The sequence below is a fragment of the Scardinius erythrophthalmus genome (assembly GCF_964197995.2).
Source record: "Scardinius erythrophthalmus genome assembly, chromosome: 2".
Lineage (NCBI taxonomy): Eukaryota > Metazoa > Chordata > Actinopteri > Cypriniformes > Leuciscidae > Scardinius > Scardinius erythrophthalmus.
The window spans coordinates 28,606,767-28,621,667 of record NC_138222.1 but is presented as its reverse complement, the minus strand read 5'-3'; the positions used below and the strand labels follow the sequence as shown (position 1 = coordinate 28,621,667).

At 38.6% G+C, this 14,901-nt stretch overlaps 2 protein-coding genes across 3 annotated transcripts; both read left to right on the top strand.

Moving 5' to 3' along the window:
* The first annotated feature begins 2,150 nt into the window (after positions 1 to 2,150).
* LOC308687354 (malignant fibrous histiocytoma-amplified sequence 1) lies at positions 2,151 to 11,435 on the top strand. Of its 2 annotated transcripts, XM_081359858.1 has the most exons (10): positions 2,151 to 3,170; positions 3,604 to 4,471; positions 6,013 to 6,304; positions 6,390 to 6,576; positions 6,655 to 6,839; positions 6,934 to 7,433; positions 7,626 to 7,774; positions 10,153 to 10,351; positions 10,496 to 10,563; positions 10,650 to 11,435. In XM_081359858.1, exons 1-10 carry the CDS (start codon positions 3,155 to 3,157, stop codon positions 10,661 to 10,663), a joined length of 2,478 nt encoding a protein of 825 aa, XP_081215984.1. In that variant the 5' UTR covers positions 2,151 to 3,154; the 3' UTR covers positions 10,664 to 11,435. The 2 variants fall into 2 exon arrangements, 1 of the variants encoding a protein (XP_081215984.1); XR_014029731.1 differs by lacking the exon at positions 10,153 to 10,351 and having other exon boundaries at positions 3,041 to 3,170; positions 10,650 to 11,133.
* A 207-nt stretch (positions 11,436 to 11,642) lies between these two features.
* ascl1b (achaete-scute family bHLH transcription factor 1b) lies at positions 11,643 to 13,922 on the top strand. Its single transcript, XM_081359859.1, has 2 exons — positions 11,643 to 13,034; positions 13,296 to 13,922. Exons 1-2 carry the CDS (start codon positions 12,470 to 12,472, stop codon positions 13,325 to 13,327), a joined length of 597 nt encoding a protein of 198 aa, XP_081215985.1. The 5' UTR covers positions 11,643 to 12,469; the 3' UTR covers positions 13,328 to 13,922.
* Positions 13,923 to 14,901: the final 979 nt, after the last annotated feature.

Here is a 14,901-nt window from a genome sequence, read left to right as displayed (position 1 = left end):
CACTAAATAATCACAAAACTGATATACAGTTGCAGTTTTACTTGGTTTATTTAGATTATGCTATAAGAATTCTGCTCAGATTTAAACTTGAGACTAATTTTATCACTCAAATGAAAAAAAATAATTTCTCTCTTTTGATACATAAGTGTACGTTGATCTCTTTTATAACAAGATGGCATAAAGTATTACAATAAACAATAATAAATAACATTAGGAAACCACTTCTCGTGTCTGATCAGGATTGTTTGCCTACAGGCGATATTAAGGGGATGACAAAAATTCTCTACAGAATGAGTAATTAATGTTGTGGACCGTTTCTTCTGAAGAGAAAGACTTAATTGGCAATGTATATGTCTGCTATATTACCTTGTCCACCATTTTGGAGGACACAAGCATGTACATGGCATAGAATATGGAACATTTGCCATTTGTATCCTATGTTTGCTTTGCGTCGTTGTAGGCTGTAAGGACCTTTGAAATAACTGAAATAATTTGAAGTAATATGGAACTGCAATCAACAGACCTAGAACTGTGTGTTTACTGGAAAATAATTGCATACCTTCATTCGTCAAACATTCAGAAGCATTCAACAGCCCCTGTTTCCAACTAATTCATGAAAGCAAAACTAATTCAACTAATTCAAGAATCAGTTGGCAAAATATAATGCTCATTGGTTTAAACGACCGTAATGTAGGCCTATTGTTCTCTTTTAAAATGTTTGATTTCAAAACACTGATATCATGTTTTTATGTGTAAATTATGTGTGAGTGTTCCCTCTATGACAGTGTGATGGGTTATTTGATTGTTGTCATATTTATAAAAATATATAGGCTACTGTAAAAAAACATGTCTGTAGGCTAATTAAAGTAAAATGATTGATAAACGAGTCTTTGGTATGTAATTAAATAAGTACTTTGGAGGTCTTGTTCATTATATTTATTTTCATATAAAAGCAACAGAACTTGATAACACCGTGCACGAGCGTGAATCCCGCGATATCCGCCTTTGATCTCGCAGGTGTCAGATCCATGCGAGAAGAGAGAAGTTCAGTGAACTGTCCCGGTGCGTCCCAATTCACATACTATCCGTACTAAATAGTTTTCGAAAGTCGTAGTATGTTGAAATGAGTGTTCCAAAAAAAAAAAAAACCGGATGGTCTACTATTTCCGGTCAGAACCCGAAGTGCAGATCGATGCGCACCATGAGCCAGTTGCACCAACAGGGCTTTACTAAGCCTAGTCCTAACTGCTAAGTAGGTCTTAGTTAAGACCAGTCTTTAGAGTTGACTTAACGTCAGTTGCACCAACCAAACTTAAGCCTAGGCTTAACTACGCCTGGTCTTAGCGTTGCGCGTTCATGTGAATGACCACGGAACGTGCGTTGCTAGGTTACGCTGTAAACTATCTTCCGCTGTTTTGTTAACTTGTAGCTGTATCAATCGACACGCGGTGGATTTGTGGACATTAATCATGTCTCCAACAGTGTTTTGAAACGCACCATTTGCATAAAAACATAGCGCTATTAACAGCTGTACTGCTGGTGTCAATGCTGCGTTGTGGTTCGACACAAACTGTAACCGTTTATCTCTCTGACAGAATCGAAACCTCATTGTAACAATGTAAATGTCCAATGGATTGCTTCTGTCCCTAATAACTCTCTCCCGTCTAATTTTTTGTGATTGATACATGTATCCCTTGTGCTTTTTGTTTAATAATAATAAAAATAAACGAATAATAAAAAAAAACTCTCTCCCGTCTAAAAGCCCGCTATGTCTTTACTGCTGAGTTATCAAGTGGTTACTATAGAAACACTATCTGTCGGATAACGGCTATTAACACTATTATATGCCTAGATTTTGAATTTACGCCTGCTACTGATTAGGCGTAAGATTTACGTCCGGTCTTAGTGAGAAGAGGATTTAAGCCTGGATGGTGCAACTGTAGTAACTTTTAGGTCGGACTTAGAATGCTGAGTTAAGACCTACTTACCTTAAGACCAGACGTAAGCCCTGTTGGTGCAACCGGCTCATAATAGGATCATAAACAGTAAAAGAGCATAGGATGCGCACACTAATATTGCCCACAACCCATTGCGCGCTGGACGAGGATTCGGTTAGAACTACAAACACGAGTGAAAAGTGTTAAAAAACTACAGACATGGAAGGAGGACACGCGAGTCCGGCGGTTAAGCACAGTATGCGGTTAAGTAGAGAAGTTTAGATTAAGGGGTTGCGTTTGAGTGATTAATTATCAGTATTTGACCAGACGAAAATGTATTTATTCAATGTTGTCTACATTATATTGCATCTGCAGCAGCATTGTGAACTTTTGTAAAGATACGTTTAACAATTAACTTTTAAATGCATCATTATATTCAAATTGCAAACACATGAGGAGAGTCTCCGAATGAAAGACCCATGAATGGCAGATGAACGTGCTACTACATTTCTCTCCGAAACGGTAGGAAATTAAATTAAAATGGAGGATTTTAACTGTGACAAGATGATTGACAGGGCAGTTTGCGGTGAGGATGCACGAGATCTGTCCGTTAAAGATGACGAAGTAGTATGTCTCAAAGCTTGCCAACTTTTTTGCTACACTCTCAAAAGTATATAGCCTACTTTTTCCTTCACAAAAAGAGTACATACTTTTAGGGCGTAGTATAAGTAGGCGAATTGGGACGTAGCATCCGTCTACATTTCAGGCAAGGCAAGGCGCATCTCAAACAAGCTGCTGCATGTGGGAAGGAAAGTTATTTTGATAGTTTACAATGGATCATGTATAATAATAAAAAAGATGTGCACAGATAAATCCTTTATAAGAAATACTGCAATATTCCATGAAAAATAAAAATGGTCAATTTTGACTTCATGGTGACTAAAGTTGAATCTTTCAGGCCTACTTCATTGCTACTGTCTTTTCGTAAGCACACTGGTGCACTTTTTAGCCAGATGATGGCACTGCAGTGCTGCATTGTGTAAATCACGTGAGAGAATCTGAAACCGATACCGCTGCATTTTCTTGAAAATGAAAGTAAATCCAGGCGTATTGCTCTGTTAAAAGTCCGTCACCACTCTGATCCACGGGACATGAGGAAGTAGATTACTTACCAGACACACAGACGAGCGAAAGAGTTTCTTTAGCATCTCGACAACATGCCCACTTTAAATGGTATGTTCACACTTTTTATCTTTATCTTCAAGAAATGCTAATGACTCGTGTGAATGTATAATTTCCTAAGAAAAGTGAACACCATATAGGTTATTATAATTCGTTTGTCTGTACAGTGAGGGTGACTCCGGATTTGCTTTATCATATCATGCCATGTAACATTTCGTGCTGTATCAATGTATCAGATATAATAATTGTTATTCTTGACAAACTCACGTTGAGTTTGAATTATTTTTTTCTGTTTAGAATGAAAACACTCATTTATTATTCATGAAATATGTATGCCTTGCTTCTCCAAGTCGATGTTAGGAGTATGTTGGTTATAAAAAAAAAAAAAAAATAAGCATACAATTTCCACACTTTGTGTTGTCTGTGTGTGTGTGTGTGTGTGTGTGTGTGTGACATGTTTACATTAACAATGATATTCCCATAGGAAATCAAAATGGCAAAAAGGACGATGACTTTTCTGGAAAGAAGTTAAAAACACTTCCCACTGAGCTACTCAAGAGAGGTGGAGAAGCTGTCAGGGTAGATCTACAGCGTAACAGACTCAAACAAATCACTGGCATCTCGCAACTGACAAACCTGAAAGAGCTTAACCTGAGCAGGAATGAGATCACTGACTTCCCCTCTGAGATTAGAGGGTTACACCAATTGGAGAAACTTTATTTGAATCAGAACAGTCTCAAAACCATTCCAGAAAATGTATTTCCATCTTTGGGGAAACTTAGTTTCTTAAAGTTGAGTACCAATCGGCTTGAAAAGCTACCCATCGATTTGAACAGGTGCCAAGATCTCACCTATCTGAACCTGTCCAACAACTGCCTGAAGAATTTGGATCCTATTGTGGATCTTTCACACCTTAAAGAACTTTATGTCGAGAGGAACCAGTTGTATGAGCTACCAGACAAGCTCTTTCAAAACAGTAGTTTAACTCAGTTCAAAGCCAATGGCAACCCTCTTAGAAAGCCACCTGTGGAGGTCTGTACTGGGGGATTGAGAGATATCCAGAGTTACTTTTCAATGCTTGAGGCAAACGCCCCACATGTCTACACTGTGAAGACCATGTTTCTGGGGAACTCCATGGCAGGGAAATCCACTCTGTGCCGCAGTCTGGAGCAGGGTTGCCCTGTACCAGTGGAAGAGGCTGATCGTACTGTAGGGATCGATATCAGTGAAGTTGATAGAGATGGCATCCGTTTTTTCTTTTGGGACTTTGCTGGACAAGAGGAATACTACATCACCCATCATGTTTTTATAACAGCTCAAGCCTTTGTCATACTTGCCATCAACCTTTCCAGGTAAAGCATTCATTTTTTTTTTAATTTAATCTTTTTTCTACTGTTAGATCAAATGTTTCAATATACTCTAACCACTAAACACCCTACAAGTCATTGAAAATTAATTTCTCTATTAGCAAGAATCACTTATTACTTTTGCCTGTCCTTTTAAATCGTTTGTGTGATGGGCTTTAGGAGGGACTATTACTTTTCTAAACAATCAGAAATGTGATCTCTGCATTGTGGACAATTAAATAGGCAAAACCAGAATATTATAGAGGATTCACGATTAACATTCATTTAACTCCTCTCACATTTTTACGATTTTTTTTTATTGTGAATTTTCACATATTTGTCATACAAGATTAACTTTATTTTTATTTATGTATTAATTAATTTTTTTAGATCTTTTTTTAAAGGGGTCCTATTATGCTTTTTCACATTTTCAACTTTGTTAGTGTGTAATGTTGAGCATAAAAAAGATCTGCAAGGCTACAAAGCTCAAAGTCCAAACAGAATTCCCTTTTCAAGAACTACAACGAACGGCTTGTTTGGACTAAAATGCGATTTTTCCGGATTTTATGAAGTCACAATGTTACTCATTAAAATAATTCCCACCCACGGAAAATGCAAAAAAGCGGACAAGGCCTGGTTGAGCTTCATTAGAGTAGAAAGTGTTGAAGAGACGCTGTAACGATATAAAGTTAAGAAAACTAAACAACCGAGAGAAATATATGTCTACTACATCAGATTTAAAGTTTTATCTTTACATCAGCATGGAGAAATAACATTATAATCTCTTTCACAGTAGAGGAAGCTGCTTACATGTGCAAAACTAAATGTGAAGACTTATATACTGGCCCTGATAATCATCCCAAATACTTTCCGCTTGCTCCATTTTTGTAAATCCGTTTTTTGAATGAATGACTCTCTCACCTGTTGCTCTAGTCTTCATCAACAGCTCCTCCTGCTGATGAGGTCGACTAACAGATATGGAGATTATCAATCGGCACTGATATTCCTCATTCCTGGATGTCAAATGTTGAATTTTCTGTGGAATTTGAACCACTGAATTTGTGGAAGCAAATTGCCTGTCGAATATTATAGGTTGTATTTTTAAACAGAATGAATATTTTGGAAGTGAAATCTGATAGGTGAATATGGATCATTGAATTTTTCAAAATGAAAACGTGTGTGAAATGTTTTGAATTGAAATATTCACAGCTTAAATTCCAGCCCGTAAAAATGCAAGCCCTAAAAATACAATGCATTAAAATGCAAGCAGGGTTAATGCAATGCATATTTTTTTTCAACAAGCTTTTTTGTTTCAAAAACATTTGTCATTATTTTACTTCCACAAGAGAAGTGCTGTGTAATAATGTAAAATATGTGAAAAATAATGTATGTTTTGAATAGTCAAGCATGAAAGCATATTCTAGAACATCCCAAAAACAAATTCAAGACTTCGTAAAATAAAAAGGGCATAATAGGACCCCTTTAAGATTAAGTTAAAATAACTTTATTTAAATAAATATATATATAAAATTATATATTTATTTTAGTTACAACATGGACAACCAGAGTTTCAAAGAGAACGTGGAGTTCTGGATCAAAAATCTACAGCTTAAGATACCAGACTCAGTGGTCCTGCTTGTAGGCACTCATGTTGACCAGTGCACAGAGACTGAGGTGAATGAAAAGAAAACACACATCGAAGTGGGGGTGAAGGAAATGCTTAAAAAGCACACAGATACCTTAGAGCAGCGGAGAAAGAACCTCCAGGATGGGGACAACCCATCTTTGAACTACGACCAGATGCATCAAATCGAAAGACTCACTGAGTACAAACTAAAGGTAATTTGGTTTTGTATTGTTGTCTTAAAATATGCATCCAATGAAATGTGCTGCTATGATCTGCTTCATTTCCTTATGTTTTTAGGTCCTTGAATTTATACTTATAGATTGCACTAAACAGGAGGACATTGACAGACTACTCACTCGCATCAAAAACGATGTTTTGAACAAAGATACATTCCCCAACATTGAAAAGACTTTACCTAGGAGCTACTATGATGTGGAAAAGGATATCTATGACCTTGTGAAGAACGGTGATATTCCAGAGCATGGTGAGTAGTTTGTTTGTTCTTAAATTAGTTTCTTTAATTAATAGTTTTCTTAAGTCTGAAATTTGCACCTGTTAACAGGAATTGTGAGTCAAAATGTCCTCTTGCCTGAACTGAAGAATAGACATGATACACTGGACGATGACAAACTGAGGTTAATTCTTCAGTATCTTCACCGAATTGGTGTCATTATGTGGTACAAGGAAATCCCAGAATTGGCAGGTTCTGTGTTTGTGAAACCATCCTTCCTCATCTCACTGTTCAAGGTTCATGCGTCAAACATTTAAACTACAAACATTAAATGTAATTTGTGTATCACTTAAAATCCTTCATCACTTATTTCTTTTGATTCTGACACAGACTATTGTGAGACATGACCTGGTCCAGGAACTGAACAAGATTTCCGCTGCACAGCTGAAGTCAGAAAACGCACTTGTAATTCAGAAGAAAAGATGGATCAGTGACTATAAAGACAGAGCATCCTTAAGCAATGTGGCTATTAGGATCCTTGTGCGGACTGAGCTCCAGAAGAGTTACGGCGAGAATGATGAAGAGCTGATTGAGGAGGTTGTTGGGTCCAGAAAGAAGGAGGGGAGTCTCCTTTCACTACTAAAACACTTTGATGTATGTTTGTCAACCAAACATAACAGTCCTCTCAATCCAAAAGCCAACGAATTCTGTCCAAAAAAAAAAGACTGGGTGCCCTCAAATCCAATTGTGTACGAGCCAGATGCTTGTCTTTTCCCGAATTACCTGGCAGACAATGAACAGGTAAAGCAAAAGTGGGAATCAGACAATACAGAAGACCTCAACATCCATGTATACCTCCTACCAGAGATTCCACATGGTTTCTTCCACAGGTGAATGTTTATGCTTGTCTTTTTTAGACAAAATAACGAAATACATGTCATTGAAGAACATTTTGGATTTAATCACTCTATTTGCTGTAAGGGAATGTAAGAATAATTTGCTCAAAAAGCTAATTTAAACTGATTTGATTGTGAATATTACCTTGGATGACTAGTATGACTTGTAAAACTGTCGCTTTACAGGCTCGTCATCAGGACATGCTCCTTATACTCTCCATACTGGATAGGAAAAGACCAGTGTATGCTATGCAGTGGCAACAAACGTTTTCTGCTCAGAGAACGCTGTGATGATGAGGATCAGTTCATTGAGATCCGCTGCAAAGAGAGTGAACGTAAGACCCCTCTTTTTGATTACATTTGTACATTAACTTTTTGCCTTTTTATGTGTGCAAGTTTTGGAAGTTTCCTTTTAAAGGAATAATTCACCCATAATTTACTCACCCTCAAGCCATTCTAGGTGTATATGTCTATCTTCTTTCAATCAAACACAATAGGGGTTATATTAAATAACATCCAGTCTCTTCCCAGCTTTGTAATGGCTTTGAATAGTGTCCGATTGTTTTTCAACTCCAAAAAGCGAATCCATCCATCATAAAAGTAATCCATACAACTCCAGTGGGTTAAAGGAACACTCCGACTTTTTGGGACTTTAGCTTATTCACAGTATCCCCCAGAGTTAGATGAGTCCATACATACCTTTTTCATTTCTGTGCGTTCTGTAAGTGTTATTTGACGCACCCACCGCTAGCCTAGCTTAGCACAAAGACTGGATGTAAATGGATAAGGTAGCATACTAATCCCAATAAGTGACAAAATAATGCAAACATTTTCCTATTTACATGTTGTGATCTGTATAGTCACAGCGTGTACAAATAACAAGGCTATATGAGACAGAGACCATTTTTAATCGTATAAATACTGGGAACTATATTCTCACTAGGCGTAGGAGCACAGCTACTTGGGCGGAGTGATTAGCGCAGCACACGAGACGCCCTGTTGATGGTTCCGTAAACAAAACAAACGTGACTAACTAGCTAGTAGCGAACGTGACTCGTGATCATGGCTGACTTTGAGGAATTGTCAGAGGAATTTTACTGGGTATCAAACCAAGATCCAGAACCATATAGTTTTGAGCCAGAATACACAGACGAGGAGTTACAAACTTTGGAAGCTGTAAGACAAGATACAGCGAACACCCATGATTGTAAACTATAAATTTACTATCTAGTAATTGCTGACTCTATTACTCCAACTCTGAGCGAACTCTCTGCTCCTCACCACAGGGCGTCTCGTGTGCTGCGCTAATCACTCCGCCCAAGTAGCTGTGCTCCTACGCCTAGTGAGAATATAGTTCCCAGTATTTATACGATTAAAAATGGTCTCTGTCTCATATAGCCTTGTTATTTGTACACGCTGTGACTATACAGATCACAACATGTAAATAGGAAAATGTTTGCATTATTTTGTCACTTATTGGGATTAGTATGCTACCTTATCCATTTAGATCCAGTCTTTGTGCTAAGCTAGGCTAGCGGTGGGTGCGTCAAATAACACTTACAGAACGCACAGAAATGAAAAAGGTATGTATGGACTTATCTAACTCTGGGGGATACTGTGAATAAGCTAAAGTCCCAAAAAGTCGGAGTGTTCATTTAATAAATGCCTTCAGAAGTGAAGCTATGGGTTTCTGTAGGAAAAAATATCCTTATTTAAAACTTTATAAACTTTAATCCCTGGCTTCCAGCAATGGCCATGTGCATGTTCACGAGACAGTCGACTTCCGGTGAAAGGGTCATATGTCATACTTCGGGTCAGAGGTCACCCTTCTGCCTAAACTCGACTCTCTTGGCAACGTGTGTATGGCCGATTTTTTTATATTTCTGAAAGAAGTCTCTTATGGTCACAAAGGCGGCATCAATTTAATCAAATATCCAGTCAAAACAGACTGAGCGCCAAACTAGAGGTGTGCAATCCTGACCCGATGCAATAGAGTGCGGCGCAGGACAAGTTTTGAATTGCTGATTGTGGATGCAGGAGGGAAGATAGAGATATTTGCACTGCAAAAATATAATAATCTAATAATAACAGCACGCAGAATTCTGTCACTTGAGATATGAAGCAACGTGTGTGGAAAAAATAGCCTATAGACACCAAAACGAGACAGAATCTAACTGGACTGGGACTGAAAATTCCATGTAGACCTCTTTCTATGGGCTTTTATAATGTTAAAAAACGCAGGAGCATTATATATCACATTTTTGTTGGAGGGGTATTGAGAAAGTGAGTGCACAAGCGGAACATTTTTTTAGAAAGACTGTAGAAAGAGAGATGGCTGAGATATTACCAAAGTTGAAAAGGTCAGAGGAATATAATTGGAACGATCAGGCAAGAGCTAGGACCCGCGTTAATATTGGAAAAGCTTTCCAGCACTGCAGGGACGTTAGAAAGCGAGAAGGCCTGAAAATGGACGCAGAAGTTTTTTTTTCATAAAAAAATATAATTCTATATTTTAAATTAAAAGTTGACAATGACTCTGATCATAGAAAATGTCACTGGATTACAATAGCTCACAAAAAAACAACCACTGTACAAGTAGCCTGCATTGTACTTAATGTTGGTAATGTACATTTTCTTAATGTTGTCACCACTAGGTCTTCTTCATATTAAATCTAAATTATTATATTATACTTCAAAATGTTTCTTCCTGTAGTTGAAACCTCAGAAGACATCCAGAAAGCATGGAAAGTGATAAGGGAGATTATGAAACGACTGAACACACTGACAGAGCAGTGGCAAGGGTTGTACCAGACTGTCCACAGTCCTTGCAAGGCCCAGGACTGTGACGACTACTTTGAATGGAATGACTGGCATGAATGGTTAGACAATTTCGGAACAAACCCATTTAATGTGTAAGTTGTAATTTGAAAAATGCTCAACAGAGCATTTTTGCTTTCGTTGTATAGTCATATTCTTTTATTGAATTATATGTTTGGCTCATCTTGTTTTTAATCGTATTGAAATCAGGTAACTGAATACTGTGTTCTGTCTTATAGAGGACTAGAAGAGAATCAAACTTGCCGTAATGGTCACCAACGAAAGACAGAGTTGCTGCTCCCTAGAAGTAAATGCATTCATTTACAGAGAAATACAACACACACTTATTCTTCTGCCTTTTATAATTCTTTGTAATTACTTTTTTGTATGCAGCTCCTGATGCCTAGACCTGAAGGGAGGACACATGAAATAATAATGCAACAAAGAACCAATACAAAAAAGGTTTATGTGATAGATAAATTAATTAATAATCAACTTGATTGTGAGCACAAAAAATACTGTCTTAATATATTCGACACTGCAAATTGTAATTGCTCCAAACCAATGAACTAGTTGCCTACATCCTATTTAATATAGGTAATGTATTTTTTTTTTTTTTAATTTTGTCTAGAATGGACAATCAAACGTTATTTACGTGAAAATACACAACATTTTTGTTGTTTAATCTATACTGTCTTGTAGAAACATATTGTCACCGCTAGGGGGTGATCCAATCATTTACGTTACACATTTTGTTTGAGAACTATTTGTGGAGGGCTAAAGTTAAAGTCTTGCTGTTATGGAGTCCTGGCTTTATCATGTTAGTTAATTGTCCAATAAAGTTATCCACATACTGTACCAAAGTACCTTGGAATTTACCAAGTCTTGTATTGTCAGATCATACTTGCTTGCTTCGCTTAGCCTACTTGCTTACTTGTTTACTTCAACACAAGTAGCAATTTTTACACACACACACACACACACACACACACACACACACACACACACACACACACACACACACACACACACAGTATATATTTTTTAAATGTATAGCCTAGTTATATTTTTCACAAACTCTTTTTGTCTGACATTAGTTTTTGTTGACATTTAGGTTTTTTTTTCCATCTGTTCATTTATGTTCCGATGTTTACTTCATTATAAAGTATGTAGCCTAGCATGCTGTCTATGACAGTTGATTTGTTTGAACCGTATTTACAGTAGCCTATACTTATTATGACTGACGGTTCAGCTTGGAGCAATCTGGGGTTTGGCACGCGCGCGATGTCGCGCGAGCACAAACACATTGTAAAGGCTTTCCGTTGACTTTTGTTATCTTTAAATTGAGACAATGTTATTATATATCCCCGCAACCTAAGCCTCGTTAAGACCTGAGTTAATAAGTTCATTCAAGTTTTTTCCTCATTAGGACCGGCTGATCCACAATATTTAGGCGATTTCAGTACTATTCTTGTGGAGACATATGATCCCGACAATGAAAAATCGGATCAAAATATTAACTATGGTCAAAAAAAGTCTTTAAAAACTTAGTTTTCCTCCATAGGCTGGAGGATAAGTTATTATATTCAGATGAAATTTCTCATTCAAGCTACTTGTTTGCATTATGCCCCTAACAAAACTGTGACAGTTAACCATGTTGATGATGGTTCTTTGATAGGCTATTTGTACCATGATAGCCTACTTTTTGGCACTTTTTGTTAATAACATGCAAGTCGCTGTTAGGTAATAACCCGCAGACTGACAACAGGTACAGTTGAACTTCTAAAAACTGACGTCACTCCATCGTTTTATTTAATATCAATAGTTGGCACGTTTTACATTCCACAACGCTGAACATGTAGGCCTACGCGTGCGCCGGGAAAGCATGATTCCACAGAGATGGGCAATGCCTCATAAGCGTGGCGCAGTGAGCGCACAGAATAGTTCCTTTGAGTTTGTCAAAGCCACGCGCCCGGCGCGCGAAGCCCGAGCAGGGATTCATACAGGGGGCGGGGTCTTCCTTTAGGAGCGTGCGGCCCGAAAGGGGGTGGAGGTGTGGCGCACGTGTAGAAAAGGGAGAGCAAGTTGCTTTCCTCTCAAATCATTCGCCTAACAGGTGTATCGTTTCTTGCGAGCCACGCGAAAGGCACGAGAGCGGGCGCATTTCTTGCAAACTCCTCACCTCATCTATTTATCTATTTATTTGACGCGACATGGAGGCAACTGTCATCGCCACGACGCAAATAACGCAAGACTCGTTTTATCAGCCGTTTTCGGAGACCCTCCTGCCTCATGCGAAGCAGGACATGGAGTGTAAAGTGCTGAAGAGACAGCGCTCGAGCAGCCCAGAGCTACTCAGGTGCAAGAGGAGACTGACCTTCAACGGACTCGGCTATACTATCCCTCAACAGCAGCCCATGGCGGTGGCCAGACGGAACGAGCGCGAAAGAAACCGCGTCAAGCAGGTGAACATGGGCTTCCAGACGCTTCGCCAGCATGTGCCGAACGGAGCGGCGAACAAGAAGATGAGCAAAGTGGAGACGCTGCGCTCGGCAGTGGAGTACATCCGAGCGCTTCAGCAGCTGCTGGACGAGCACGACGCCGTGTCTGCTGTGTTGCAGTGCGGTGTCTCGTCTCCATCGGTCTCCAACGCGTACTCTGCGGGAACGGAGTCTCCTCGTTCTGCTTACTCCTCTGATGAAGGCAGCTACGAGCCTCTCAGCTCTGAGGAGCAAGAGCTGCTGGACTTCACCACATGGTTCGACAGATATGAATCAGGTACGAACTTTTTTTTTTTTGTGGCTTTCAGACCCAACTTTTTTTTTTTTTTTTTTTACATACCCATGGGCCCCTCAGCCAAACCAGGGGCCTCCAGTTTAAAAAAATTATATCTCTGACACTTTATTATAACAGCATAGATGCATAACATTAGAAAAGAGTTCTATATCTTTATCTGGTTGAAAACCCTCAGTTTTTATCTGAATTGTATTCATTTTTGGTGTATGCCTGTGACTCATAACTGTTGTTATTCTATTACAGGTGCTTCACTGACTACTAAAGATTGGTGCTGAATGGACAGCACAGGACCGGTACCGGTCGGAGATACGTTGTCTGCTGGTGCCTGTGAAGAATCCGAGTTCATTGACTGAGCACTGGACACACAGAGGGCCATTTCCAGCAATGTGCTCATGCACACAAATGCAACACTCGCACGTTTCCAAACGTTAGAACTGCACTGGATTTGAGACGAGCGAGGATGTCTAAACTGCTGACTTTTGTCTTGTCAATGTCACCCCATTCTGTATTCAACATTTTGCCCCGTTGATGCAATAATGTGTAAATGCGACTGAATGAGCCAGTTCGTTCCTTCCACATTGTACAAATATCGAGGTGACCAGTTGTAGATAAACGAATGAGGATAAATAGTATCAGGTCCCATAAACGCCATCTGTTAGGGGAATACACTAACGTTACACTAGGCAGCCCACATGCAACCTGTATATTATAATATTTTGTTCTAGATATGTGACAGCGTTTTTATACTGGATGAATAACTTTTGTATCAAAGTGTGCACTTGTGTGTGTTTTTCTACAAACCTGTGTATATGCAATTTTTTATAAGAGAAAACCTATTTTATGTAAAATAAAGACTTTATTTATTCAGATAATTGCCTTGTGTTTGTTTGAAATCAACCAACGCCAAATATGTTTAAAACGGTTTTAAAAATAAATATTTGCTTGCAGAAATGTAGATACTTAAGTATATATAATAGAATAGTGCTGATTTACATGGAAATAACCACTACAGATACACTTTATCTTGATTTCAAATGTTCAAAAGAAGTGGCTTTTGAGTATGTCAACATGGTTTAATTAATGGGAGTCATTTACTGTATAAGCACAAAGGAGAGTGACAGGCAGCTGTAGACGGGACACAACCTTGGGATACAGTGTGTGAACAGTTAATTTTTAAGCAACAACAAAAAAGTTGAAGTGTAAAGCAATTTATAACCCCCGAATACCTTTGTGCTGCAACCAATGTGTCCGTACCAACCTATGGAGGCTGTGAATAGACGTCAACTGAAGACTAATGGTGATGAACTAACTGTCCTGGAGGGCATCCAAAATTTCCTACCGATGTCTGTTTTCCTGTTAAATTTGTCTTTCAGATATATACAGGAGTCTTATCAGCAAAGATAAGGAGACTTGTTTAGGTTTGTGCGGTTCAAACTCTCCCCATTTAAAATGGATCGTGCAAAAAGCAGATCTATTCTTGCTTCAAATGACATCCTTCAAAGTGCTTCAAATGTGAGTCAACCGAGCACCAAGCTTCTGAGTGCATGAAAATTAGCATTTTCTATTGTGCGTGTGAAGTTTGGATGCACTGTAAGGCCTTTCGCCATCATCCAATCAGACAGACCCGTGCTGATTTTGAATGGCCTCTGATTTAAGTGACACAAAAGCACTTTTGTGTGAGGGCTACACCATATTCATCACATTGTGCCTTCAACATAAATCTGATTGGATGTCTTGGGCACTTTGATGTCGCTCCAGTGTACGAGTGGCATTGTGATGTCCAACTTCTGTCTGTATTACCTATTTTCAGCACTTAGAGCGGGAGGTCCTATTAATTTGTGAAGAGCGA

Bases quoted from the DNA above. Each gene is read 5' to 3' on its own strand.
- ascl1b (XM_081359859.1), top strand. From the start codon at position 12,470: ATGGAGGCAACTGTCATCGCCACGACGCAAATAACGCAAGACTCGTTT. The intron at 13,035-13,295 runs GTACGAACTTTT...ATTCTATTACAG, and splicing joins GTTCGACAGATATGAATCAG to GTGCTTCACTGACTACTAAA.
- LOC308687354 (XM_081359858.1), top strand. The intron at 4,472-6,012 runs GTAAAGCATTCA...TATTTATTTTAG, and splicing joins CTTGCCATCAACCTTTCCAG to TTACAACATGGACAACCAGA. The intron at 7,434-7,625 runs GTGAATGTTTAT...GTCGCTTTACAG, and splicing joins CCACATGGTTTCTTCCACAG to GCTCGTCATCAGGACATGCT.